At 40.2% G+C, this 27,979-nt stretch overlaps 3 protein-coding genes across 6 annotated transcripts; 2 read left to right on the top strand and 1 right to left on the bottom strand.

Annotated features, from left to right (window-relative positions):
- The first annotated feature begins 85 nt into the window (after positions 1 to 85).
- On the top strand, positions 86 to 13,204 carry LOC115766226 (F-BAR domain only protein 2). 4 transcript variants are annotated; one of them, XM_030710083.1, is made up of 13 exons: positions 86 to 165; positions 5,713 to 6,063; positions 6,127 to 6,693; positions 6,755 to 6,950; positions 7,458 to 7,913; positions 9,270 to 9,539; positions 10,308 to 10,416; positions 10,484 to 10,851; positions 10,912 to 11,078; positions 11,141 to 11,895; positions 11,952 to 12,287; positions 12,343 to 12,572; positions 12,632 to 13,204. In XM_030710083.1, the coding sequence occupies exons 2-13, from the start codon at positions 6,034 to 6,036 to the stop codon at positions 12,727 to 12,729; spliced, it is 3,582 nt and encodes a 1,193-aa protein (XP_030565943.1). In that variant the 5' UTR covers positions 86 to 165; positions 5,713 to 6,033; the 3' UTR covers positions 12,730 to 13,204. The 4 variants fall into 4 exon arrangements, with proteins under 4 accessions (XP_030565943.1, XP_030565942.1, XP_030565944.1 ...); XM_030710082.1 differs by having other exon boundaries at positions 7,458 to 8,090; XM_030710084.1 differs by lacking the exon at positions 9,270 to 9,539 and having other exon boundaries at positions 7,458 to 8,090.
- LOC115766227 (lysine-specific demethylase 3A) lies at positions 89 to 5,218 on the top strand. Its single transcript, XM_030710086.1, has 2 exons — positions 89 to 165; positions 2,493 to 5,218. The coding sequence occupies exon 2, from the start codon at positions 2,497 to 2,499 to the stop codon at positions 5,077 to 5,079; it is 2,583 nt and encodes an 860-aa protein (XP_030565946.1). The 5' UTR covers positions 89 to 165; positions 2,493 to 2,496; the 3' UTR covers positions 5,080 to 5,218.
- A 1,374-nt stretch (positions 13,205 to 14,578) lies between the features above and the next one.
- Positions 14,579 to 20,301, bottom strand: LOC115766070 (uncharacterized protein DDB_G0283357). The gene is made up of 2 exons (XM_030709873.1): positions 18,089 to 20,301; positions 14,579 to 15,854 (listed from the first exon to the last, which is right to left on the bottom strand). Exon 1 carries the CDS (start codon positions 20,288 to 20,290, stop codon positions 18,131 to 18,133), a length of 2,160 nt encoding a protein of 719 aa, XP_030565733.1. The 5' UTR covers positions 20,291 to 20,301; the 3' UTR covers positions 14,579 to 15,854; positions 18,089 to 18,130.
- Between the last annotated feature and the right edge of the window lie 7,678 nt (positions 20,302 to 27,979).

Here is a 27,979-nt window from a genome sequence, read left to right as displayed (position 1 = left end):
CACATCACTACTCAGATAGAAGTACGACGCGTTCTGCTATGTAGTGTATGTTAATTGTGCGCGTTGGTGAAAAATTTGCATTCTGTATAAAAGTAATTTGATTTTATAATGATAAATATTTAAAAACGAATGTGCATATGTACTAGCATCATTTAATAATAAAATGTAAGTTAAAATTGCTTTCAAAAGTATGATTATTATTGTATGAAAATTCGCTTGACTTATGCCGTTCCCATCAAAATACATATGTACATACGTCTATATATATATATATATATATATAAATATATATATATTTATATATACTTGGTATGCAGGAACGCTACAGCGTTCAACTGCTGGGGTATTTGTGTGTGTGCGGGCATTGCATGCATGATTTGTGTATTTGTTATATTAAGTACACAATTTAAATTGATAAAAATTCTAAAGAGCCACTAAATCTGGATTGTGCCATTAAGCGTATGGCGAAACTTAAAGTGCATTTTTAAGTAACTCGTTAGTCTGAGTTGATTAGTTTCCAGTGCACTGGAATTTAGCTGTGCAAAAAAATCATCTCATTCATTGACAAAACAAAACGTTAAGAGTGGGTGAGAGCAGGTTATGTAGTAATCCCCCGAGAGTGTTGTCGTGCTGCTGTTGTGTTTACGCTACAAATGGTAGCAATTGTGCTTGTTATCAGAATTGTCCCTTAATATTGAAACCAAAGTTATTTTACCTGTAAACGCTGCTAGGCTCGTAATACGCTTGGTAAAGCTGTTCAAAGACTGGTGTTGTTGTGCGACAGCAAAGAACGTCAAGTACCTACTACTATCGTACTATTGCATAGTTATATATATGTATTTTAAGTATTTATGCGTGCATTTTGGACATATATTTGAACATACAACTGTAAGCACACCTTTAGTATTTAGTACCAATTGATGTTATTATTATTTTTTTTTATTGATTTTACGCATTTCAAGACGTCAAAGACCGTACAATTGTTATGTAAAATGAACAATTTGCGCAACTGGATCCAATTCAATTGTAAGGTCAATAAAATAGTGTACAGAAAGTGAATTGATTCATCAATTTGGCTGGGGGCGGGGGCATCTGTTGTAGAATTCAGGGCAGCGCTTTGTAAGGTTCTTTTGTTTTTGCATTTCCTTTTAGTTTTCTGTTTCGCTTTTCGTCGATAAGACACGCAACTGCAGCGGCTTTGCGGTGGTTCACGCCCAAAACATCGCTTCTGCCACAGGGCGTATGTGTGTGTGTCAGTGACTGTGTGTGCTATGTCAGCCAAGGTTATTTTATTGGGTCTCACAAAAACCGTGCGTGTATGAGCGAATAACTGCTGTATTCTTGTTTTTTGTATCATTAAGAGCAGTGAAGCTCAAAAAAACTGACATACATATGTATGTATTTGCCCGCCCGCATTTGCTGTTTACAAATCGATACAAAAGAGCAAAACTATCGATATGCGGCAAATGACACTGACACTTGTTGCACGTATTTGAAATAGAGAGAGAGAGAGAGAGAGAGAAAGAGATAGAGGGAGTTTTCATCATAATGTTGTTAAATGATCTCGTTAACGTTAACATAGGCAGCGTTTAAAATGCAATGTGCAGTGGGCTCCATAACAGCACGTTAATATCTAGGAGTGTGTGAATGTATGTATGTACACAAGTAAATATATACAGAAAGGTGTTTTTTAATGGCTACCCCGCTTAATTAGCAAATGCTGCCTAAATATAGCATTGGGTGGTGATAAAGACCAAATAGGAAGCAGTATTTATTTTTATTTTTTAATCATATTTTGATAAAAAAAAAAGAGATTTACTCATTTGTTTTCTATGGGTAATTCAATTGTTTTTTATAGGGGGTGTTAGCATTAATTGCCTATCTTATCAGAAACACATGCACAAACATTTAAACATGTATCCGTCTAAAGCAAACGGGGCGTTTAAATTTACGACAAATTATCAATTGCTTGTCGAGTCTTTTGACCTTATGCGCGTATATTATAATTCTTATTATGGATTTAAATGTAAAGTATACTTATGTATACGGTAATTTTCCTTGCCAGGTAATAGTGAAAACAACTTTCATTGTTAGCCTCATTACCATAGATTACAATTCCTATGTACATATGTATTTTCTTCTATAAAAAGTGCAAGTAAACATTAACATAAGCGGCTCAATTAACATTATGTAAATGAAGATCCTTGGTAGCATAAATGTTACTGATAACGAGCCGGAACAGCACGGTACCATAATTGCTATCGATAACAATCGCAAAAAACTACAACAACAGCAAGTGCAGCAGAAGCTGCAGTATCCGCAGCAAAGCGACAGACCACTTGAATTAATTATACAATTAAAAAAGCATATTCCCAAGTACAAAATAAAGCCGGCTACAAATGAAAAATTGTAATAAGCTGGCTAATTATGAGATGTTCATATTGTGCTTTTTCTCTCTCCCTCTTTCTATCTCGCACTCTGCTTGCGCACAGTTCAATGTCGCAAGCAACAGCAGCTAACGTCAATCTGGCAACGCCGCCATCAGATAGTGCCGACAATTGTCGCAAGCGCACCTTGTCACGCTCGGAGCCCAAATCTATAATCGAGATACACATATCCAATGAGATTAACAGCAGCGCTAACAGCTGTAAACGCCCCAATTTGGAATCAGAGCAACAAACAGACATGGAACAGCAGCAAGAACAGCAAAACAATGTTATCGAACTGAGCATTGAGGAGCAGCAACGCGATACCGATAATCGCACCAGTTGCCAAATCTTTTTGCAGCATTTGCCTTGCTTTAAGCTGCAGCAATTGACTACATTGACGCCCATACCCAAATGCCGGGAATGCCGGCGTCGTCATGCGCCGCCCGCAGCATCATCAGCAGCAGGCAGTGCCAATAGCAGCAGCAGCAGCAACAACAGCAACAACAATGATATCTACTGTCGCTTCTATGAGTTTCGACGCCTGCAATATAATGACGCCGGCGAGTTGAGCGTTGCTGGCTTCCCCAATCCCTACGAGGAGCCGACGGGTGTTGACTACGCCATTTGGCAGCCAGATGCAAAAACCACGCCCACCGCTGGCTTTATGGATATACAAGTGTGCCGTTACATTTTGTTGCATGCAGGCGATCAGTTTTGCTATTTGTGGCGCCAGGAGGCCGAGGCTTTGAAGCTGCACGAGAATCCAGACGGAACGATTGCATGGAAGAAAGCCGTACAGGGCATACGTGAAATCTGCGATGTCTGCGATACGACGCTCTTCAACTATCACTGGACATGCCGCAAGTGTGGTTTCGGTGTGTGCATAGATTGCTTCAAGGATCGCAAGGAGGGACTGCAAAAGAAGCGGCGGTTGGAAACACAACGCGGTCATGATGAATACCATTGGCTGCTCTGCACCGATGACGTGCAACAACAGCACACGTTGCCGGAGCTGATGTTGACCCAGATAATAGCAGGGGATGCACTCAACGTGCTCGGCCGGCTGTTGCACGAGGTGCGCACATTGTGGCAGGTGCCGCAGGTGTGCGGCTGTTTACTGAGCAAGCAACAGGTCAAGGACGAGCAGCTGACACAGCTCATTCAGGACATGATCAAGGAGTCACAGCTGAAGCAACAAACCAGCGCCTCCTCGCTGGCCACCGCGCAAAAGGTGCAGCAGCAGCAGCGTCTGGAGCAGCTGCATGCCAAAAAGCTAGAATTCGCGCGTCAAAATGGCATCGACTATGTCCCAGGTCGCGTCTGGACAAAGGAGACACTTGGAAAGGATCCTATCACAACCGCTTTCGATAATTTTAAGCACATCAACTTTTTGCGCAAAGGTCTCGCGGGTCTTCGGCGCTTTTTGCCGCCACGCGCCATGACCCTGGCTCATTCCACGCAACTGGCGCCGGGCGTGCCTCACGAATGGCTCTGCGATGGCAAATTGCTGCGTCTCACTGATCCCATGCATCCCGATAACCGTGTACTGTACCAGGAGGTATGGAAATGTGGACAGCCCGTTATGATATCCGAGGTGGCGCGTTCGCTCAATCTGGAACTGTGGCATCCGCAGGCCTTTTGCCGTGATTTTGGCGACAAGCCCAATGATTTGATTAATTGCCTTAATGGCAACTTGGTGCCCAACCAGCCGATGCGACACTTCTGGGAGGGTTTCCAATGCATGCATAAGCGTCTGCTGGACGTTAATGGCAAGCCGATGTTGTTAAAGCTCAAGGATTGGCCACCCGGTGATGATTTCGCTGAGATTCTGCCCACCCGCTTTGCGGATCTAATGCGCGGCTTACCCATGCCAGAGTATACGCTGCGCACAGGAAATCTCAATATAGCCAGCTGTTTGCCCAAAATGTTTGTCCCGCCCGATTTGGGCCCGAAGATGTATAATGCTTACGGCTCGGCACTGCATCCGGACAAAGGCACCACCAATCTGCATCTGGATATTTCGGATGCGGTCAACATTATGGTCTACGTGGGCATACCCACGGATGAGGACAGCAAGCCACAGCTGGCGGCCACACAGCGCGCCATTGCGTTGGGTGGCTGTGATTATATCACGCGTGCCCGCTGCCAGTCGCCGGATGTGCTGCCTGGTGCATTGTGGCACATCTTTCCGGCTCGTGATGCGGACAAAATACGCGATCTGCTCAATCGTGTCACCTTGGAGAAGGGCTTCAGGCTGGAACCCGATCATGATCCCATACACGATCAGAACTGGTATCTGGATGATAAATTACGTGCGCGTCTGTTCAAGGAATACGGCGTTGAGGGCTATCCGATTGTCCAGTGCCTGGGCGATGCGGTCTTTATACCCGCAGGTGCACCGCATCAAGTGCAGAATTTGCACAACTGCATCAAGGTGGCCGAGGATTTTGTCTCACCGGAAAATATCACGCACTGCTATCATCTCACACATGAATTCAGACGCCTCTCGCACTCGCACACCAATCACGAAGACAAACTCCAAATCAAGAATATTATCTACCATGCTATTAAGGATTGCTGCACCATATTGACGCGTGCATTGGATGAGCGCATCGATCTGGAAATGGCCAAAGCGCAGGCCGGACTCTAGATGTAAACCTTTAACGTATTGTACCCTTGTCAAAGCTAAAAAAAAGCTATGCTACATATTTAAGTCTCTTTTAATTTGTGCACTAGTTAAGTAAAATATATGTAATACATCCGAAAAAAAATGGAGATGGCAGTATTTAAATAATAATAAAAACAAAAAATAATAAAACAAATATCATGTATTAAATTTAAAATTATTTTATATAAATTAGTTTTTAAATTTGAAATAAGGTTTTGTATATAATCAATAGGTTTTGTTTTTGCAAATGTCCTCTGAATTAATATCCTAAAATGTGACCTTCAAAAAATTGTGTTTATTTAAAAAGAGGACCATAATTTAAACGTTCTTTGTCCAACTTAACCTGCTGTTTAACTGTCTGAGCGCATCATCTTGGATACTTTCGGCATAGGTTTTATTTTAGTTTTTGAAAATTTAAGGGATATTGAAGGACTTGCCTATTTACGATACGTAATGAGCTTTTCCGTTCTCTGTCTGTCGCTATCTCTCACTTATTCTTGCGTGGTCTATCAATCCCTCTCCACCGCTATCTCTCGGATTTACCCAACAATATCTAATAAAACAAATCCTTAATTTCAATTCCTAATAACCGTATGCTCTTATTTATATTTGCAGTAGCTGCCAAGGAGACTAGGAAAATAAGATAGTCTGCAACCAATGCGTCCGTTGCGTGCGGAAGACGAAACTGATAATGATTATGATAATGATGATGAGCAGCCCAGCCAGCGTTGTACTATTGTGCTCTACACTGTTGAGCCTCTAGGACATCGGGATTGGGAATCCAAGTCAATTATATAGACACGACGACAACATCTATTACAACAACGCCAAAGGCTAAACCGACAACAAACAAGAGCAAAGCTGAGCAAAGCATTTTTTTGTATTATTGTGCACCTAGAATTTTGTAAAACATAGCACTTAAGGCAAAAACTCAAAATGACGGTGGACTTCAATGATTATTTTTGGGTGAGTCTCTGCAAATGCAATCAAAGTCAAAACCATTTTAAAGACGCCAACTTCTTTGTGCAGGGCGAGAAGAACAATGGATTCGATGTGCTGTACCATAATATGAAGTTCGGACTGGTGGCCAGCAAGGAGCTGTCCGAGTTTCTGCGCGAAAAGTCCAACATCGAGGAGCAAAACTCGAAAATGATGTCCAAGCTGGCCCACAAGGCCAGCACGGGCACATTAAACAGCACCTTTGCGCCGGTTTGGACCATATTGCGTACCTCGGCCGAGAAGCTATCCACGCTGCACATGCAAATGGTTCAGAAGTTGACGGAGCTGGTCAAGGATGTGGCCAAATATGCCGATGAGCTGCACAAGAAACATAAGTGCGTCAAGGAGGAGGAATCCCAGACACTCGAGTGCGTTCAGGCCATACAAACCTCAACTGTTGCTGTGCAAAAGCTACGGGATTTATATGCCAGCAAGGTGCTTGAGCTGGAGAAGCTGCGCAAGGACAATGGCTCACACAAGGATGCCGAGAAACTGGAGAGTAAGCTCAAGAAGCTGCAGGAGGACTACAAAGCACTGCTCGACAAGCACAATCCTATTAAAAACGAGTTTGAGCGACGCATGACTCAAACTTGCAAGGTAAACGAGGAGTCTTTCGATAAATTCAGAGTATACTAAAAATAAATTCTACATTAAACAGCGCTTTCAAGAGATCGAGGAGGTGCATCTGCGCCAGATGAAGGAATTTCTATCCACGTACTTGGAAATGTTGCAGAACAATCACGATATGGTTGGACAAGTGCACTCGGACTTCAAGCGCCAGTTTGTCGATATGTCCGTTGATAAACTGCTTGAGCAATTCGTGTTGAATAAATACACGGGCCTTGAGAAGCCTGGTAAGTAGGACTTGCATGAACAAGAATCAAGAAAGAACAGCTAACATGGAGACATGTAGCTGTAATATATTTCTAGACCTAGCCAAAGCTGTATTCCTAAAAGTCTGTTTTTATAGGAGCTATATGATTTTGTAGACGGATGGTAATGGTAATTTTTTATTGTATAAACTCTAACAGCTGCTGTTGTTGACACTGTAAATGGTTACTGTTAATAACATTGTTTACCTTAACATAAAATCAGAAGTGATTAACTTAAGCATGGACAATCAGTGGACTTTTAGAACAGTTAGTAAACATATTAAAGCCTATAGGCTGTCTTAGAGAATCTGCATTAACATGACACTTGCTCAAAAAGTCAAAAACTACAATTGTTAACAGTGCTTCTAAGCATAACAGCATCCACTGTTAATTGGCCTCTCATCATAAATGAAAATGGTTAAAATATATTTAGCTGGTCTCTAAATTCCAAGTAAGTTTCTAATTTAATAACTTTTCACCCCATCACAGAAATGCTCGAGCTGGAGTTTATTTCGCTGTCGAGTGGATCGCGTTTGCAGCAGCCGCAGCAGGCATCAGCAACGGCATCGAATTCGAATTCGGCTGCCAGTATACAGGCAGCTTTGCGTTCGGGCAGTGCCGCTGCAGCTGCTTCGGGCAGTCTGATTTCGATGGACCAGCGCGGCGGCGGTGGTGGCGACGCATTGGCGGGCATCTCGCTGGGCAGCGGCAGCGCGGCCAGCGGCAGCATACCCTATGCGGATGATGCAATACTGGGCAGTGCTGGCGGTGGTCCCTCATCTCCACGGCCCACATCGCCTGAGACATTGGGCGCACAGCCGCCGCCTGCGAGCTCCGCTACGTCAACGGTTAAGAGTCTGCGCTCCTGGTTCTTGCCGACGGCTAGCAAACAGCAGCAGCAGCAGCAGCCGGTGACTGCTAGCTCGGCCGGCTCTGGGAATTTCGGTATGCCTGGCAACAGCAACAGTTCCAACAACAACAATTACAACAACACAAACATCACAACAGCAACAAGCGTCAACTCGAACACCAACAACACAACAACCGGCACGATTAATTTTACCACCAATGTCACCACCAAAAATATCCTTAACTCAGAGCTTCTGGATACTAGTTCTCAAGGTTCATTCTATTATTATTTTACTTTCTTATTTAATGTTTTTCATATTTCTATATAACGGTACAGGTTTCGTTTTTTTATGTTTTTGTATTTTGTAACTTTTGCATTATTATCGTAACTACTCTATCGATATCTAAAAATAACTCTTATATCTGTCTATACTAAATTGTCTAACTCATAAAGGGCCTTCTGTCACTTCCTACTGTCGTAGCTTTCATTAGTTCTACCAAAAGCTGTGTTCAGTATAAAACAGTCAATTGATTTATACAAGAGTATCACAACTTCGGTTTTCTTGATAGTATTTATCACAAGCATGAACTGTTACAAATAATAGACAAATAGTAGATTATAAAACTAATCTAAAAAAAAGTCAGTCGTTCGGTTCGAGCCAACATCCTGCTTTGAGGTTCGGTTCGCATCGATTGTAGGCTAGATTTGAGATCCACCCAAAATTGGTAACTATCGAAAATGGTTAAATAAATCAAATAATTGGGGTACAAGCTATTTAGGCGCTTTGGGGTTGAGTCTCGCTCGAAATGTTTGTATTTGTATTTTAATTTTGATTCCCTCCAGGTTTCAGTACTCTTTTCCATAACACAAAGTATTCCTAGCTTCATTCAGGATTGTCTCTATTACATTTGATGTTTGTTAATCGTTGCCCTAGGCTTATCGATAACATTGTATTTAAGCCCTATTTGTTTGCAGGAAGGTGCCAAATGCAGAAAAATGTTTTGCTGTATTTGCATTTATGTATATGAACTTTCGTTTATGTTTATTCTATATTTGTATATGAAATATACACTCAAACACCAGCCAAAGGCCAAATGTTAACCTCCCCTACACACACACACACACACACACACACACACACACACACACACACACACGCACACACACACACGCACACACACACACACACACACACACACGCACACACACACACACACACACACACACACACACACACACACACACACACACACACACACAAACACAGACACTCACAAAGGATAACTGCAACTAACACAATTCTCAACGCTTTTTTGTTTCGCATTTTTGTGTAATGCTTTTTGCACGCCATCATCCATCATTCATTCATTCATTCAACGCATACATTTGATTCATTGTCGATTCGATCATCCATGCACGACCGATCAACTAATCAAAATTAAAAACTTTAGATCAGCAACAACAACAACAACAGCAGCAGCAGCAGCAGCAGCCGAATGAGGCCCTAACACCAACTGCTAGTGCAGCTGGCAGAAATCAAATGAATGCAACGACAAGCGATCAACATTTATCGAAATCATTAAACGAGCAAGATCATCTAAATCATCAGCAACAACAACAGACTGCAGTGGGCAACAACGGTGCCACAACAACAACAGCAACAGCAACAACGTCCAGACGTACAACGTCACTTTTAAATATATTCACATCAAACTCTCAGGGTAAATTATAAATGTACAGTGCCTCCACCCAGACCAACCCAACCCAACCCATGCACGACCCCCACTAAGAATTATATATATTCATATGTATATACATTTGAAATTAGGTAACAAATTACAAGGCTTTTACGCATGGCTTCTTTACTGTGTACAAACTATCTAATTTTTTAACAAGTCTTTAACATATTCACTAAACCATTTGTTGCACTTGAAATATGGCGGTGTTTGAGTTGAATTTACAATCTTTAAGTATAACCGATTTGTGTATTTCGCTGCTTCACCTACGCACTTTCAACACTGCGCAAGTTTGTGTAAAATTATTTCATCTTTTGTTTGATCTTTAAAATTTATAATAATTATGTCATTAAAAAATAATCTATGAGGCATTTATAGCTTTCTTTTTAGGCCAGTTCCTTAAATGTGGCTAAAAATAATTTATTTTTCTGGACTATAAACGATAATCGTTGATTATTCCAATGTTGAATTTTGAATATTTAATTTTGTTAATTGGATTTGTAATTATTCCTAGGAATGAAACTTTTAGTGTTAAGCTACTCTTTCAAAAGCTAAACTTGGTGTTAATTTGCGTAGCTCGTGGAGCTATTCCTCTAGATTTATGTATTTGTTGTACTTGTTGTCCCTGTGCAGTAGATATATACGTATTTTACTTTATAATGATTGTGGCGCAGCTTGTTGTCCCTGTACAGTCAAGTATCCTTATTTCATATCTCACGTTACTAAACTTGATATTAATATAATCCAAAATAGTTTCGGGCATTTTGCGTAGTAGACGCGACAAGGCAAAAACCAAAAAATCTAAGAAGAAGAAAGACAACGAGGCTGCCGATCACAATATACAGGAGGAGCGTTTGGCCAGGTGACATTCGACTTTTTTTTTACATCAATTACTTGGTCTCTTATTGTGTCTATTTTTCTCTAAACAGCGCGGACCGTGGTAATAACACATTGCTCGACTATGATGATCATGGGCGCAGCATGAAGACGCAAAATTCCAGCGGCAGCAGCGCAGGCGGGGGCTTGGCTGCTTTGTCTGCGACTTCGGCACAGGGCAGCGTTGATTCGGCGGGCGCCAGCAGCATGGGCGGCAGCGGAGGCGGAGTGGCCGGTGCCGGTGGCAGCGCCCTGGCCAATGCCAGCAGCATCTCCGGCGTGGGCACAGCGACCACAACTGCAGCAGCAGCGTCCGCTGCCGGCGGCCCCAATGCCAGCGGTAGCGGTTACGAAGTGGATGAGGAGGGCTTCAGCATACAGCCAGCCAAGGAAATTGCCTGGGAGGAGGGCCATGACAAGTGTAAGCCAGTTTTTCGAACCATCCAGGCAATATTGTTACTTAACGCAACATTTTTAGCAGCCGGCAGCTTCTACACCGACTCAGACTCGGATTCGGATAACGACAAGCGACGCATTCACGTCAAGATTAAGCCGCTCAACAATGGACAGGCCCCCATGTCGGCCAGCGTGGATGAGCTGAGGGCAACTGTGGAGAATATTTCGTTATCACCCACGGGCGTCTTTGCGGTACGTCAAGCTTAGCGCTAACAAATACGTTTGTAGATATTAAATATATATTTTCTCTACAGCATCACAGCCAGCAGCTGCAAGGAGGGGCACGGGGCGCCGCTGCATCGCGGCAACAATCGCCAGAGATATCGAATGCCTCAACGCCCACGGCCAGCGTGCATCCGTATGCGCCGCTGCAGAGTCCGACGCTGTCCAACAACAATGCCAATAATCCGAGCCACAATCGCTATGCAGATCTGGGCGATATATTCTCGGAGCTGGGCGAAATGAGCGTCTCGGCGCCAGCATCGGCAACGCTGAGCAAACCGCCAGGCCGGCAGATACCGACACCAACATCCGCTGGCGGCAGCAGCATTGCCATACCACGACCGCCATCGCGTCGCTCGGATATGATTGCCATTGGTCCGGCAGCGGCAGCAGCGGCGGCGGCGGCAGCAGCAGCGGGATCAACAAATATCGGCCGTGGACGCATGAGTCCAGCGCCGGCAATGAATCGAGCGGACAGCATTGGCAGTCTGGAGTTTCGTACCGCCATTGGGGGAATGGGCTCATCGCGTGGTCCGTCGCCGCTGACAATCGGCATATCGGACACAATACCGCTGGCGGTGGCATTCCATGAGATTATACACGCCTATTTCAGAGGCAGCGATGAGTCGCGCTGTCAGGTGAAGGTGTCTGGTGATATGATGCTATCATTCCCAGCCGGCATTGCCGGCCTGTTAGCCAATAATCCAAATCCAGCCAAGCTGGGCTTTCGCATTAAGCAAGTACAAAATCTTGAGAGTCTCGTGCCCAATGGCAAACTGGTGCAAATGTAAGTGAACCGGACATTAAATACTCCAAATTTGCGCTAACATCCCTCCGTTACAGAGATCGCCAACAGTCGAGCGGATTAAGCACGCTGCTGGAGTTTAATATGCCTGCGCTAACTGCATTGTTGCGCAGGCAGGCAGAGAATAATCCGACTGCCTCCTACTTTAATGTGGACATACTCAAGTATCAGGTGCGCACCAAACCGGGCGCCAGCTCGTGTCCCTTCCAGCTAGTCAGCTACTGGAAGTGCGAGCCCAGCTATACGGCGCTCAAAGTTGACTACAAGTACAATAATCATGCCATGGCTAGCGCCTCACCCTTGCTGAATGTCACACTCTCCGTGCCGGTTAATGGGTCCGTGCGTAATGTTCAGTCCAAGCCGCATTCATCCTGGTAAGCATCTAACACTAATGCACTTACGTTGTGTACTAACTATTCTTCTGTTTAGGCTGGGTGAATCGAATCGCTTGGTTTGGAACTTTACGGACATATCGCAAAATTCACAGGATGGCGGCGTGGGCACGCTTCGTGCTCGGCTCGAACTCAACGATGGGCCTTCCACTCCAGCCACGATGGCCACACAGTTTAATTGCGAGGGTACCACCCTGTCAGGCATTGAGTTTGAGCTCCAAGGCAGCGGCTATCGCCTGTCCTTGGTCAAAAGGCGTTTTGTTTCGGGTGCGTTAATGTGGTAAGAGCTTGTTAGATAATTGTATTTATTTTGATTTGCATTACAGGCAAATATGTCTGCGAGGGCGATGGCATACGTAGTGGGGCTACGCCCACGCCGCCCTCAGTTGGCTCAACCAGTCCGTATTCGGCTAAATCGAATTAGTGGCAATTGGCTCGTGAAAACCCTAGCGAAATTTGTATCTAAAACTGAAAATTGAAACATTTTGTAATACGAAAAGACGGGCATGAGATTGTGGAGTGGCTGTTATTCGACTCACCTGTGTTTTGCTACTGTGCATTTGGGTTTATCATTATGGTGTATTTTTGTATCACTTGTACTGTTGAATCTGTTAGAACTGGAAGGCCCGATTTTGTATAGCCGTAACAACTGGATGTATTATTTGTTATATTTATATACACTCTATATATATATTATTTGCTTAGAAATGTATTTATTATGTTTAATTAAATCTGATGTAAACAAATCTATGTACGTAGCTATGTAGATATCTAAAAACAAACAGACACTCTCATACACATACTACAGCGTGGGAAAGCACGTTGATTTTAAGTTCACTTTTGTACACACAAAAACACACACAACACCAAATGTATTAAAACAAATGCAAGATTTAAAAGCGGTTGGTTTTTATTTTATTAATTGAAAGGATGAACCGATGTTCTACTAAACTGTTGCCAGAAACTGGAATGTTGTTTAACATAACAGCGCCTGAACGATTTCAAATTAACCGCGCGCGCACTGTTATTTAACATGCCCTTGTTAATCGACGATATACAACGTTTACAATCGATAACTCAACAGACAAGCCAAAAAATACATAATATTTATTTATATGTATATTAATAGTTTAATTTATCAGTCAATGCATGCATTTTATATAATTATGAGAATCTGGTCCAAATCTTAACAAAACCCGCCCATTTTACCCGCCGCCTGTCAACGCACGCACGTAACTGTCACCAAAGCTTGTTGGCCGCTGGCGCCTTTTCTGCGTCTGATATTATTTTGTTGCTTAATTAACAAAAATACATTCACACATGAAATAAACCCACACAAACACACACATAAGTATATTAGCCAGAGAACATGACAAACCGGTTTCGCTTTCGGCTAGCCAATAAAAAAAGGAAATTAGCCGCAGCCAAAAATTTTAAATAAACTCGTGCGTCTAGAAAACAAAATCCCAAGAGATTTCGTGGGAGCAAAGTGGTTTCGAAGTTATGCATAGAATTTACGCCTGCAATTTGTAGTTGCGGTCTATTTTAAATGGTATACATACGTATTGGTACATACAATAAACAGCTGTCGTTTCTTGTCTTTGGGCCTGTTGCGCCAGTTCTGTTATTGTTGACGCATGACGTCATCATGGCACAAATTGATTTCAAGGTCGTCGCCGGTCGCATTTTCATTTCACTTGACACGCTTTGCCTTCTGCTTTTGCTGCTTCTGTTCTTTCCGTCCCTCACTGAGCGGGATTTGAAATATCCACACGCATTAAATTGTTCAATTAATGAATAAAAAGAAAGTAATTACTTGTATTTCTGAACATATGCATGTATATATATGCATGTATATACAGTCTCTAGACCTGCTGGCTGCCCATATACTATATGTGCAAAAATATCTATATAGTAGTTGTCAAACGATAAGATTAAATTACAAAACAAAAGTGGCAGCCAAAGCATTGTGTACGTTAGCTACGCGAAGTCGTCCGTATTGTGTATATATAACAATATATATTAGTTATATGCCAGTCAGTCAGTTTAATTGTTTAACAAAAGCGACAAGCACAACAATTGTTACATATGTTTATTTATATGTGCCCATTGTACTACTTTGGAATTAGAACTCGCTTGCAAAGATAATATATAAATTACAAACAGATGCTGGCCGTAAAATTAGTTGCATATAAATTATTTATTGTTCCTATTTCCGCAATAAATTTATTTGCCAATATGTTACAAGAAGCAATATATATTCAAACCAAAAATGCCGGCTTAAAAAATTCTCAAATAAGAAATACATTTGATTTTGTTAGCGATATTCATCTTCAACATCATTGCACTTTATTTATATTGACTCAATTAGTAGATCTTAATTCCAAACACGTATTTATTAACGATTTCTATACGCATTTACTTACACATATTACGTAAGGATATAAATTATATGGCAAACTTGTTTAGCGTTTGCAATATTTAATTTTGTATTATTATTATTTATTTATTTGTCGAAAATTGTGAATTAAATTAACATTTATTACGTTTCGCGCCTGTTTCTAAAATTAATATTATTTGTATCGAACATTTACAGATACATATTAGATAAATTAGCTTTCGTGTGGCATATTTTAGCCTTTAAACTTACATTATATAAACAGACATACAAATTATGCACACATAGCATATTATTTGTTTCAGGTATCTTAATTCGTTTAAATCTGAGCACGGTGAAGCAAAAGCGCTTGAACAAAGCACAAAAAACAATCTTGGCTTGTAGAAATTGTAGAATATTATTATAAAAATAATAATGAAGCTTAAGCTAACTAAATATCATTTGCTGATAGATTGCTTCGATTATTTTCTGTACAATTTGACTTGCTTAGGTTTCAAGATACAAGTACAATTTTATTGATATTTATTCTTAGCCAATAAAACATAATTTTTAGTTATATAAGCATAATAGATCTGTGATAAAGACCCGGAAAAAATACAGTACGTACTCGCTCTACGCAAACCCTAATACACGCAACACTCGAATTCTTAACATTTTGGACTCTGTTAGAAAATGTAGAAAATTACCTCGGTAAGAAAGTTAACTCTGTAAGAAAATTACCTTTGTAAGAAACTTACCTTTTTCCAAACATAAATTAAATAAAATGAAATTATTATTGTACACACAGATTTATTCTAATTACTTCAAGATTCTTGTGAATAAAAGGCATTTTAAGGCAACAGCCACGCAATTGGTCCAATTTTCAGAGGTCGAGTTGAGCGAGGGCGTACTGTATATACTTTTTGATTTTTAGAACGAAACTATTTTTTCTACCCATACAAATTTATTTTATATATATGTTTGTATATGCACTGTGATTTGCTCCATTGTGCGCCTAGTCAACTTAAGTGTGTGTGTGTGTGTGTGTAAGTGACATCATATTGTTAATATATTTGTTGTTATATTTTATTTGCTGTTGCTTCGTGTAATGCTCGTGACATTTGCAATTTATGTGCGCTGTACAACACTGTACAGACTTAACGGTAAGTCGCCTGAAACAAAAAATGGTACATAAAAACATACATTAAAAATGGCATTTAGTTGAACACAAAAGGTCATAAAATCGGTTTATTCTATAAATGTTGCTTTAATTGCTTAATTGTAGATCAAACGGAACGCTTAATCCGGCTAAGCGAAACGTCGTTTAAAGGTGAAGAGGGCAGGTAGGGGGGGGGGTGGTGTTTGGAATAGAGCGAATTGACGTCTGTTCATTCTTAAGCTTTAGCAATTTTATTTTTATTTTTAGAATATTCAATTATATTTACTGTTACTTTTACGCGCCAGCTCTGCGAAATCGCTGGAAGCAATATGCAAAAAAAAACCAAAGAAATAAAAATAAAAATTCAAATAAAAAACACGTCTGGAATTAATTTGTTTTGCCTCCGTTCTCTTTTGCGTTTTCTAAAATGCGCAATTGACGCTCGTCTATATGCGTATTTCCACGGAATTTATTTAAACATTTGCGCTATATACGATTCCTACTAATACTAGGTATATAATATACATATATTTGCTTAAGCTTGAGAAAAATTCCAAATGTATGAAACTTGTTGCCTTGAAATGTGCGAGAATTATTCGAAGGATCTTGATAATCTCAGGTGTGAAAAATATTGTACATAATTCTACAACATATGAGATAATTAAAAATTTGTTGGAAAGCCAAGTATAAAATGTGTTTTGATGCAAGAAATTAAAATAAAATTAAAATACGAATTCTTTTAATACAAAACGTGCTTAAAAATGTTAAAAATGTTGGAAAACAAAGTATTGGCGCCATAAAAAATATACTCTAGTTTACCGTAGCTTAACAAATGTTGGAAAACAAAATAATATCATTAAGGGAAAACAAAAAACTTACTGTAACAAGTGAAAACATTCTTCATATGTGTATGAAAGTCAGCTTTCAAGTGTTTTCTAGTTATTATTTCTTTCCTTTCATTAAATACTTTCAGACACAAAACTTTCACTTTAAATAAGCTTTAAGTTTCTAGATAAGATATGCTGAAATTAATCGAAAGCTGATACTCCCAATCATTTATATCGATACCTAATACAGTCGAGCTGTCTGAAACTCGATTAGAACAGCGACTGATAGCGAAATGATATGTGAGTAATCAAGCAAAACTGTCCCATAAGCATGCCCGAGCATAGTTGGGACTGTGGGCCTTATCGGGCGACCTCAGGCACATGACCGTGAGGCGGGCAAATTAATCAAACATATAGCGAAACGCCTTAAATAGTAGTTCCACATAGGTGTGTGTTTGTGTCGGGCCCATTAAGAGCAGCTACCATATAATCGAAACCAACGCCTTTACAGATCGAAAACCAATCCGATTTCTATTCTACATCATATTTTGGGCAACTGACTCATGACACAAACTTCCGTTGCGAAAAAATAAAAAAAAAAAAACAAAAACTAACGTCAGAAATGTGTTTTAGACCGTGTTTATATGGCCTGGTATATATGTATGTACGTACGTATGTGTGGATGTATGTGTATATGAAGACCATAAAACAAACAAACAGGCCGTACGAGACGGGGGGCAATATGCTAAATAAACAAACAAGGGGAAAAGCCAAAGAAACGCCAAAGAAACTGAAACAATTTTAATCGTTTTCCGTTTGACGCTAAAAATGATGGAACTTTTGCATGTACAGTGAACACTTTGTATGATGAACAAAATCATGGGCTGTAAACGTATTTTTTAGTTGAGTGAAGTTTGTACTAAGAGTGGATTCCGTTTAAAGATGAAAACAAAGGCTAAGGAAGAATCAGAAGAAGAAGAACTAAAAAAAAAAAACAAACAAATTTCTATATACATATACTATAATATATTAAATATATCTATATTATAGAAAGTCTGTAACAAGACTTTAAGCTTTTCGGACATAATGAACAAAAATTAATATATGTATTTATTTATGTTTTTTTTACCCGTTTAAGTTTTACAAAGGCTATTTCTAAAGCTAAAGTTTAAGAAAGAAAACTTTATAAAATACTTAAAGTATAGAGTATTTTTCAACACTGGAAAAATTCAATACTGAAACTAAAAAATGCCTTTAAATAAAGTTAAAATAAATAAATGAACTGAGTTCATGGAGTATTATCTCTCTAAAAGGGTTCGCTGAATTGAGGGTCTACTGTAATTGAATGGACGCCTCAGGATGCCGCACCCAAGACATTAGGCTCGACTTTATGGCCAATACCAAATGGCCAGCAACTCACCTTCGGTGCCTTTCGGTGGCGCATTCCATGTCCGGCCGCTCCTCAAAGCACATAGTTGCGCTGCTTCTCGGTGGGCAGCGTGCGATTGGCAAAGGAGACAATGGCCGCCGCGGGCTGGGCGACAGATAGATCGCAGAAGACGTGACACTGGTTATCCTTGGAGCTGTGCGATCTGCGTGCCACAAAGGCGAAGATGGTCTTCTTGTCGGATTCGTTGGGATTGTTGCTCCACATACGGTTCTCCGGGTCGATGGCACAGTGAGAGATCACATCGGCCGTATAGTGTTTCCGGAAGAACTTCTTGCGTGTGTTGTCCGTCAGCGTGATGCCCTGGCCGGAGACCTTGAAGTGCACCTCGGTGGGCGTCGGCAGCGGCTTCTGTGCGTACATGAGCCGTATGGCCTTGCGTATGGCTTCGTTACCGGTTAGGGATTCCGTATCGCAGCTGTAGAGCCACAGCACATTGGTTGCCGCACCGTGGGTGAGCAGCTGCTGCTGTGCCGCCGTTGTGGACGCCAGTCCGGGCACCACATCCGCCTCGGGTATGAGCAGCAGGCAAGGCAACGCCAGCTTGTTAATGGAATGCTCATAGATCAATGCCGAGAGCGAGGTAAACGTGGGCTCATTGTCGCAGCCCTTCAAATGGACGCCACGCTGCGTGGGCTCGATGAGAAAATGACGCACCAGCTCATGGCTGCCCGCCGGCGGCTGGGCCACGCGCAAGACCAAACCGTAGGCATTCGCATAGGTGGTCGAATCACGCACCAGGAATGTGCCCGGCGGTGCATTCATCAGCAGCGCAATGGCATCCTCCCGGGAGAGCATGGGCTTGTACCAGAATTTGGCCGAGTTGCGTGCAAATTTCACCAAATCCGCCGCCACCTCAAAGGTGGGCGACGGCGCTGAGTTGAGACGCTGCCGGGCAGAGGCCATCGTCTGGTATATGGACTCGGTGGTGGGCGAGGCGCGCTGCAAGGTGCTGCTGCCGAACGGTGTGCGTGGCGTGACCGGAAAAGCGGGCGTCTCTGGCCGGCTAGTGGGACTGGGTGTTAACAGGTAATCCGCCTGCTGCTGTCCATTGCTATTTGGAGCAGCTGCAGCCGTGTTGCGTTTTGTGCTGATGGCATAAATGGGCGACAAATCGCGACGGTTTCGCGTGTGCGTCTCCAGATGCAGCTGGTTCTGGCCATAAATGTGCGCCTGCTGCTCCATCTGTGGCTCCACTAGCTGTTTGTATGTCACTTCCATTGGAGGTCGTTCCAAGCTGTGGTAGTGGTTGTTGCTGCTGCTGCTGCTGCTGCTGTTGTTGTTGTGGCTGCTTCTGTTAATTGTGTGATAATTGCGTTCCACAATTGTGGACTCCAAGCGCCTACTGTTGCCACTGATCGCACCATCCGGCACATCCATATCCTGCCGATACACTATATTCCGTGTATTATATGGCGCTGGGGCTGGCGCTGGCAGCGAGCTGCGCTCGTTGATATCATCCAAATTTAAATTGAACTCAAAATCATAATTGTATTTACTGTGACTCAGCCCGTTGCTTTGGCGTCGCAGCGGAGGCGTGGGCGGCACACGTGCCGCAGCACGTTCCAATTCACGTTCCAATTCACGCTCCTTTTCACGTTCTCGATACTCGTTGTAGACTTTGTCGCGCCGCTCGCGCAGCTGCTGCTCGAAGTCGACGCGCGGCGGTGTCACACTCGCCGCTGACCCATAATGATAGGTATTCGATATGGTATTCGTATTCGTATTCGTACTCGTATTCATTTTCAAGCCATTCGTGTTGCCATTTGCATTCACACGGCTGCCGAGTGTTTTGCGCACCAGCAGAGGGCTCGTTAAACGTGGCTGCGGCTTTATCATATCACTCCCACTACCACTATCGTTATTATTATTAATATTATTATTGTTATAATTGTTGCTGCTGTTGCTATTGCTGCTTAAGCCAAAATCAAAGTCGAGAAAACTATCGGCGCGCGTTGGCGTTGGCGTTTTGCGCAGCGGCGTCGCCGTTTTGGCATTGCCATAGCTAAAGGGCAATGAATTTTCGCGCGCGTGATAGGGTATCCCATTGCCGTTGCCATTAAAGTTTTTATGGTAATTATTGTTATTATTATTCGTGTGGCTATTATAGCTGTAGCTGGTGTGATACTTGTTATCCGTAGACACGGCAGCACTATCTTCGTACGGCGACCGCATAGTTTCGCGAATTCCGAACGACTGATTGAATATGGAGAGACCCCCTGGCCTAAAGCAGAGAGCGCCACTCGCACACATACACACGCACACACACATGCATGCAGCAGCCACACAACAGCAAAAATGAAAAGTAAGCGTTGGCGTAAGCTCAAGCAGGCACGCGCTCTCTCTCTCTCTCTCTCTCTCGTGCTCTCTCTTCATTTTGCTGGCCAACTATTAAATCGACTTGAGTTGTTGCTGCGCCTACGTGCAAGTGCACAGTGCTGCAAGGCTTATTTTAAATGTTTCATTGTCCCTTGTTGCGTGCATTGAAAATGCGTTATTGCATTTAAAATCGCTTTTACGCTACATAATATTTTCGATTTTTTATTGCCTATTGTAAACTTTAAGCCTTGCAAAAACGAATATTAGGTTTTGCATACATATACATATATGTGGATATTATAATTTGAAATATATTTAATATTATAAATGTAAGTTACAGCTTACAAATAAAATACATAAGGACGTATCGTGTAGCACTATTTTGTTTTATTCCTACACATATACTGAAAACATGTCAATCAACACAATGTACGTTAGCCCACTGTGCTCTCAAGGCACACATGCACAACCAACGTTGGCTTCTCCAAGAGACACTGAGAGCAGTAAATTTAGCAAAGTGAGAGACGCAGAAAATGCTACAGTGCGAACTTTGCGACAGCAACGTGCGGTGATGTCATCCCCCCACAAAATTATACACACAAATACTTGCATACACACACAGCCTTTTAATCACAACAAGCGATCAACACAGATACTCATTCAATACTTATTCGATCGGCACTCAGTCTCATCGCTGCTCTCACATTTAGAATGTAGCTGCTGCTCTCTTAACCGCTCTGTATTTTGCTGTTGTGTGCGTGTGTGAACATTTTGTTGTAAATTGTAAACAAACATTTTGAACGTTTTTAGCATGAAAATACGTCTTGTTGAAGTCCCATTTATACTTGGCACCCCTCGCTGCCTATCGGCAATTGAAACCATACACGTTTTTTCGACGTTCTTCCACTTTGCATCAATGGAATGCCGCCTACGACGTTGACGGCGCTGCTTTTGGGCTCCAGCCAGCCATCTGTTCTGAAAGGGTTGCCTTTGTCTGAGTAAAAAAAAATTAACACTGAGAGCAAACTTATCAGCGCTACATTTTGATTGATTTTATCAATAAATTGCGGTCTATTTTCATTTCAACAGTAACTCAGTCTTATGCTGCTTTCCCAGTGAACTTTTGTGGCCGACACATATACACTGAGGCCCATATACAAATAGACACATACACAGAGAGAGACAAAGCGGTGGCATCTTTTTGATTTCTCACATTTTTCTTGTAGAAAGTGGAGAAAATTGTAAGCGCACCTTTTGTGGGCACAACAACAAGCAGCTTAACCAATAACCAACTAACAACAATCAACAACAACAACAACATTGGCAATTTCAGCAACAGCATTTTGTTGCTTGTGACGTCAGCAAATGCAAAAATTGCTTCGAAAAAATGCAAAGTGGCTGTTAACGTTAGCGTCGCTGCTAGCGCAGGCAGCCAGTATAGTAGCTGTGGGTGGTTTGAGGTCATAGTCAGTGTTACATGCCTCCCACATACAAACACACATGCACACACACAACAACAATTGTTGTTACTTAAGTAAAGTTGCTCTCTTGCTCTCTTCGTACCCACTCGTAAGCGCAACTCGTTTACCTTTTCGCGCAGCTTCGAACATCTGTTGTTATTGTAGTTGCCATTATTGTTGTTTTTGGCAATTTTGACAGACAGCAGAGCCATGTGGAATTTTGCTGTGTGTGTGTTGGTGTGGGCGGAAATGCCCAGCCAACAAATTCGCATATGTTAAGATATCTTCCAATTGCGCATACAAAGATCGTCTTAATTTTTTCTGAAACACCGAAACTGCATTTGATTGTTGTTAAATTTCAGCTGTGAATTGTTTGCATTCACAATGTTGCGGTCAATTAGATACAAAGCTGGAGGTCGGCGGCATCAGTTGACACGCATGTGCAAGTGTGTGTGTGTGATTGCGCATTAATACATATGGGGAATCCTTGAATTTGCGAACACAAATGCGCATGAAAACGAGAAAAATAAATACTTGGTGAATGTATAATGTTACTGTTTAAATTATTTAAAATACATTTTTACGAAATTGCAACGATATAACTATAGAATTTGAGAAAAGTAAAATTATAATAATACAGTAATTTTTAAGAATACGGTTTTTAATATAATTTGCAAGTAATCAACCTTCGTAAACATATTTTTGGTTGCATAAACTTGTTTTACGTTTATATGTTTTATTATTTATTAGTTTTGCCAAGAATCAGCCATCAATATCGGTTATAACACGACAGGTAGGGTAAGTTTAGACGACACGCCTTGTCAAGGTTCAAATAAGAGCAGTGTAAGGTGTTGCCTAAACTATTTAATAAAAAAAGGTTATTCTAGGGTATAACGATGTGAAGCACACTTAGTATAAGAAAAGACTCACTGAGGACAACATACACAGTCTACAGTCCACATAGTGCACAGCTACCCATAGCGTTTAGCTTTTGCAAGGCAGTGCTGGTTGTTGCACTCGCTAAGGCGTGTAACATTTGTGGACTCCAAGTGGACGATGTGTCTTTGCTAAAACATTTTGAACATATTTTCAGTTACGAAAATATTAAGCTACCATTTAGGTCATTAAATGATCTGACAATGGTACTTTATCCTACAAATATTTAAATGCATTGTTTACGTGAGACGTCCTTTTTATGAGACTCTTAGTCTTATCTTCTTGGCCACCGCCCACAACCCTCCTCCCACTCTTGGGCTCACTCACATGAGAAATGTTGGGCATATTCAAGTGATTAATGCGCCCAATGTAGCCTAGAATCTCTAAAGAGAGAGGGGGGAGAGGGTGCTGGCATTGGCTGGCTAACTCCTAACGTTGGGCGTAATTAAACTTGATTAATTGTTGAGTCTGCATAAAGGTAAAAATCGGCGTACGCATGATAACAAAACGGAAATGGAAATTAATTAATATGAAAACTCACACAACGAAAAATGTTTTTTCCTTCAGCTATTCAACGAAGTTTAAATGCCCTAGAAAAAAGGTTTTCAGGATAAATATGTGGAACTTATACGACTTTTAAGTATTAGCTTTAAGAGTATTTATTTAAACTTATTTATATCACACATTTTGCCTGTAAATTTTCACCAATTTGTTTTGCAGCTGTTCCAATTAATAAGCCTGGTGCCGGGCAGACCTTCAAATTGTTCGCATTTTTGTCCTTAACAATTCCATAATCAGCAAACAAATAAATAAAACAGCTGAAAAACTCTTTTTTCGCTACTTTTTTGCAGCTTGTGCGCGTTTTTGCTGTTTGTCTGCGAAAGGGCGTTTCATTTTGTCTTGGCACGCAATTTTGTATATATGTATATATATGTACATATACGATTGGCTAATCGTATAATCAACGATTGCCAAAGAAAACGGAAAGTGCAGGCAAAGGACTTTTGTGCTGTAAATCAATTGATACTTTCTGAAGTTAAAAGATGCCAAGCCTATGACGTGCGTCAAATTAGCGGCGGTGACTTAGCGTCGAATTTTGGTACTTGTTATCGGAAAACTATCGGTCACTTTCAAATGCATTTATTTATGTTTTTAAGCACGAAACCAAATAAATTTAAATGCAGAATTGCAAAAAATTAAATTATTTACTATCTACATTCATTTATTTTTGAATTTTAATTTATAATATGGGTAAACAAAGGGGTTGAAAAGTTAGGTTTTCGCCATTCTTTAAATATCTTAATTCAGGGATAATGGCCCCGAAAACCGCATACACACGATTGAAGTCTATAGTTTCACCTATCCAATCGTGAAAAAATTATAAAAACCGATCAGCACGTTTTTAAGATATTTGTACTACAGTGCAGCAACCTCGTTGCTAGCCCCATACAAAATGACCGTAAAAAATCACCCTTGCACTTGAACCCTAATAACTTTTCTCAGGGATAATGGCCCTCAATGCACGGTATACCAACTTGAAGATACATGTTTAAGGAAGCTTTACGCATTAATTCTAAGCAAATCGATCAGCCAGTTTTTTAGAAAAATGGCAAAATGTAAGCACACCTCATGTTGTTCATTCAAAATGCCTATCGAGCTACTAGCTCCAACGGGAACCGAACCACTGCTCGGAATCAGTGTTGAACAATGTTATAAAGTATTGGGCGGGAACAAATTAATTCAAAATACTTGTATATGAAAGAGAAATGCAGTAATATATAAAATAATTGTCATTTTACAATAAAACATTATCTTTGGTAAAATAGACTGCTGCAAAAGACGACACCTATGCATTTAAGTATTTATGCACGTATAATAACGAAAAGGTGGCAATCTTTCAACCTATATTATTCTATTTCTCCGATAATGGCCCCAAATGCACGGTAGTTTAACATATAGATCGCGAATTATCAATCATTTTGCTTTTTACATCAAGAAAATCGTCCAGCCAGTTTTAGAGAAATTCGCATTTTTCTATTTTTCTTATTATACCCTCTGTTATGCAAAAAAAACTAGCTGGCAACATTACATACTTAACATATTCATTTATCAAAATGGCGACAATATTTCGACCTTTATTATTCTATTTCTCCGATAATGGCCCCAAATGCACGGTAGTTTAACATATAGATCGCGAATTATCAATCATTTTGCTTTTTACATCAAGAAAATCGTCCAGCCAGTTTTAGAGAAATTCGCATTTTACTATTTTTCTTATTATACCCTCTGTTATGCAAAAAAAACTAGCTGGCAACATTACATACTTAACATATTCATTTATCAAAATGGCGACAATATTTCGACCTTTATTATTCTATTTCTCCGATAATGGCCCCAAATGCACGGTAGTTTAACATATAGATCGCGAATTATCAATCATTTTGCTTTTTACATCAAGAAAATCGTCCAGCCAGTTTTAGAGAAAATCGCATTTTTCTATTTTTCTTATTATACCCTCTGTTATGCAAAAAAAACTAGCTGGCAACATTACATACTTAACATATTCATTTATCAAAATGGCGACAATATTTCGACCTTTATTATTCTATTTCTCCGATAATGGCCCCAAATGCACGGTAGTTTAACATATAGATCGCGAATTATCAATCATTTTGCTTTTTACATCAAGAAAATCGTCCAGCCAGTTTTAGAGAAATTCGCATTTTACTATTTTTCTTATTATACCCTCTGTTATGCAAAAAAAACTAGCTGGCAACATTACATACTTAACATATTCATTTATCAAAATGGCGACAATATTTCGACCTTTATTATTCTATTTCTCCGATAATGGCCCCAAATGCACGGTAGTTTAACATATAGATCGCGAATTATCAATCATTTTGCTTTTTACATCAAGAAAATCGTCCAGCCAGTTTTAGAGAAAATCGCATTTTTCTATTTTTCTTATTATACCCTCTGTTATGCAAAAAAAACTAGCTGGCAACATTACATACTTAACATATTCATTTATCAAAATGGCGACAATATTTCGACCTTTATTATTCTATTTCTCCGATAATGGCCCCAAATGCACGGTAGTTTAACATATAGATCGCGAATTATCAATCATTTTGCTTTTTACATCAAGAAAATCGTCCAGCCAGTTTTAGAGAAATTCGCATTTTACTATTTTTCTTATTATACCCTCTGTTATGCAAAAAAAACTAGCTGGCAACATTACATACTTAACATATTCATTTATCAAAATGGCGACGATATTTCGACCTTTATTATTCTATTTCTCCGATAATGGCCCCAAATGCACGGTAGTTTAACATATAGATCGCGAATTATCAATCATTTTGCTTTTTACATCAAGAAAATCGTCCAGCCAGTTTTAGAGAAATTCGCATTTTACTATTTTTCTTATTATACCCTCTGTTATGCAAAAAAAACTAGCTGGCAACATTACATACTTAACATATTCATTTATCAAAATGGCGACGATATTTCGACCTTTATTATTCTATTTCTCCGATAATGGCCCCAAATGCACGGTAGTTTAACATATAGATCGCGAATTATCAATCATTTTGCTTTTTACATCAAGAAAATCGTCCAGCCAGTTTTAGAGAAAATCGCATTTTTCTATTTTTCTTATTATACCCTCTGTTATGCAAAAAAAACTAGCTGGCAACATTACATACTTAACATATTCATTTATCAAAATGGCGACGATATTTCGACCTTTATTATTCTATTTCTCCGATAATGGCCCCAAATGCACGGTAGTTTAACATATAGATCGCGAATTATCAATCATTTTGCTTTTTACATCAAGAAAATCGTCCAGCCAGTTTTAGAGAAAATCGCATTTTTCTATTTTTCTTATTATACCCTCTGTTATGCAAAAAAAACTAGCTGGCAACATTACATACTTAACATATTCATTTATCAAAATGGCGACAATATTTCGACCTTTATTATTCTATTTCTCCGATAATGGCCCCAAATGCACGGTAGTTTAACATATAGATCGCGAATTATCAATCATTTTGCTTTTTACATCAAGAAAATCGTCCAGCCAGTTTTAGAGAAAATCGCATTTTTCTATTTTTCTTATTATACCCTCTGTTATGCAAAAAAAACTAGCTGGCAACATTACATACTTAACATATTCATTTATCAAAATGGCGACAATATTTCGACCTTTATTATTCTATTTCTCCGATAATGGCCCCAAATGCACGGTAGTTTAACATATAGATCGCGAATTATCAATCATTTTGCTTTTTACATCAAGAAAATCGTCCAGCCAGTTTTAGAGAAATTCGCATTTTACTATTTTTCTTATTATACCCTCTGTTATGCAAAAAAAACTAGCTGGCAACATTACATACTTAACATATTCATTTATCAAAATGGCGACGATATTTCGACCTTTATTATTCTATTTCTCCGATAATGGCCCCAAATGCACGGTAGTTTAACATATAGATCGCGAATTATCAATCATTTTGCTTTTTACATCAAGAAAATCGTCCAGCCAGTTTTAGAGAAATTCGCATTTTACTATTTTTCTTATTATACCCTCTGTTATGCAAAAAAAACTAGCTGGCAACATTACATACTTAACATATTCATTTATCAAAATGGCGACGATATTTCGACCTTTATTATTCTATTTCTCCGATAATGGCCCCAAATGCACGGTAGTTTAACATATAGATCGCGAATTATCAATCATTTTGCTTTTTACATCAAGAAAATCGTCCAGCCAGTTTTAGAGAAAATCGCATTTTTCTATTTTTCTTATTATACCCTCTGTTATGCAAAAAAAACTAGCTGGCAACATTACATACTTAACATATTCATTTATCAAAATGGCGACGATATTTCGACCTTTATTATTCTATTTCTCCGATAATGGCCCCAAATGCACGGTAGTTTAACATATAGATCGCGAATTATCAATCATTTTGCTTTTTACATCAAGAAAATCGTCCAGCCAGTTTTAGAGAAATTCGCATTTTTCTATTTTTCTTATTATACCCTCTGTTATGCAAAAAAAACTAGCTGGCAACATTACATACTTAACATATTCATTTATCAAAATGGCGACGATATTTCGACCTTTATTATTCTA

This window comes from Drosophila novamexicana, unplaced genomic scaffold, assembly GCF_003285875.2.
Source record: "Drosophila novamexicana strain 15010-1031.04,08,12 unplaced genomic scaffold, DnovRS2.1 tig00001062-arrow-arrow-pilon, whole genome shotgun sequence".
NCBI lineage: Eukaryota > Metazoa > Arthropoda > Insecta > Diptera > Drosophilidae > Drosophila > Drosophila novamexicana.
The sequence above is the reverse complement of the archived record's forward strand: the minus strand, read 5'-3'. Positions and strand labels throughout refer to the sequence as shown.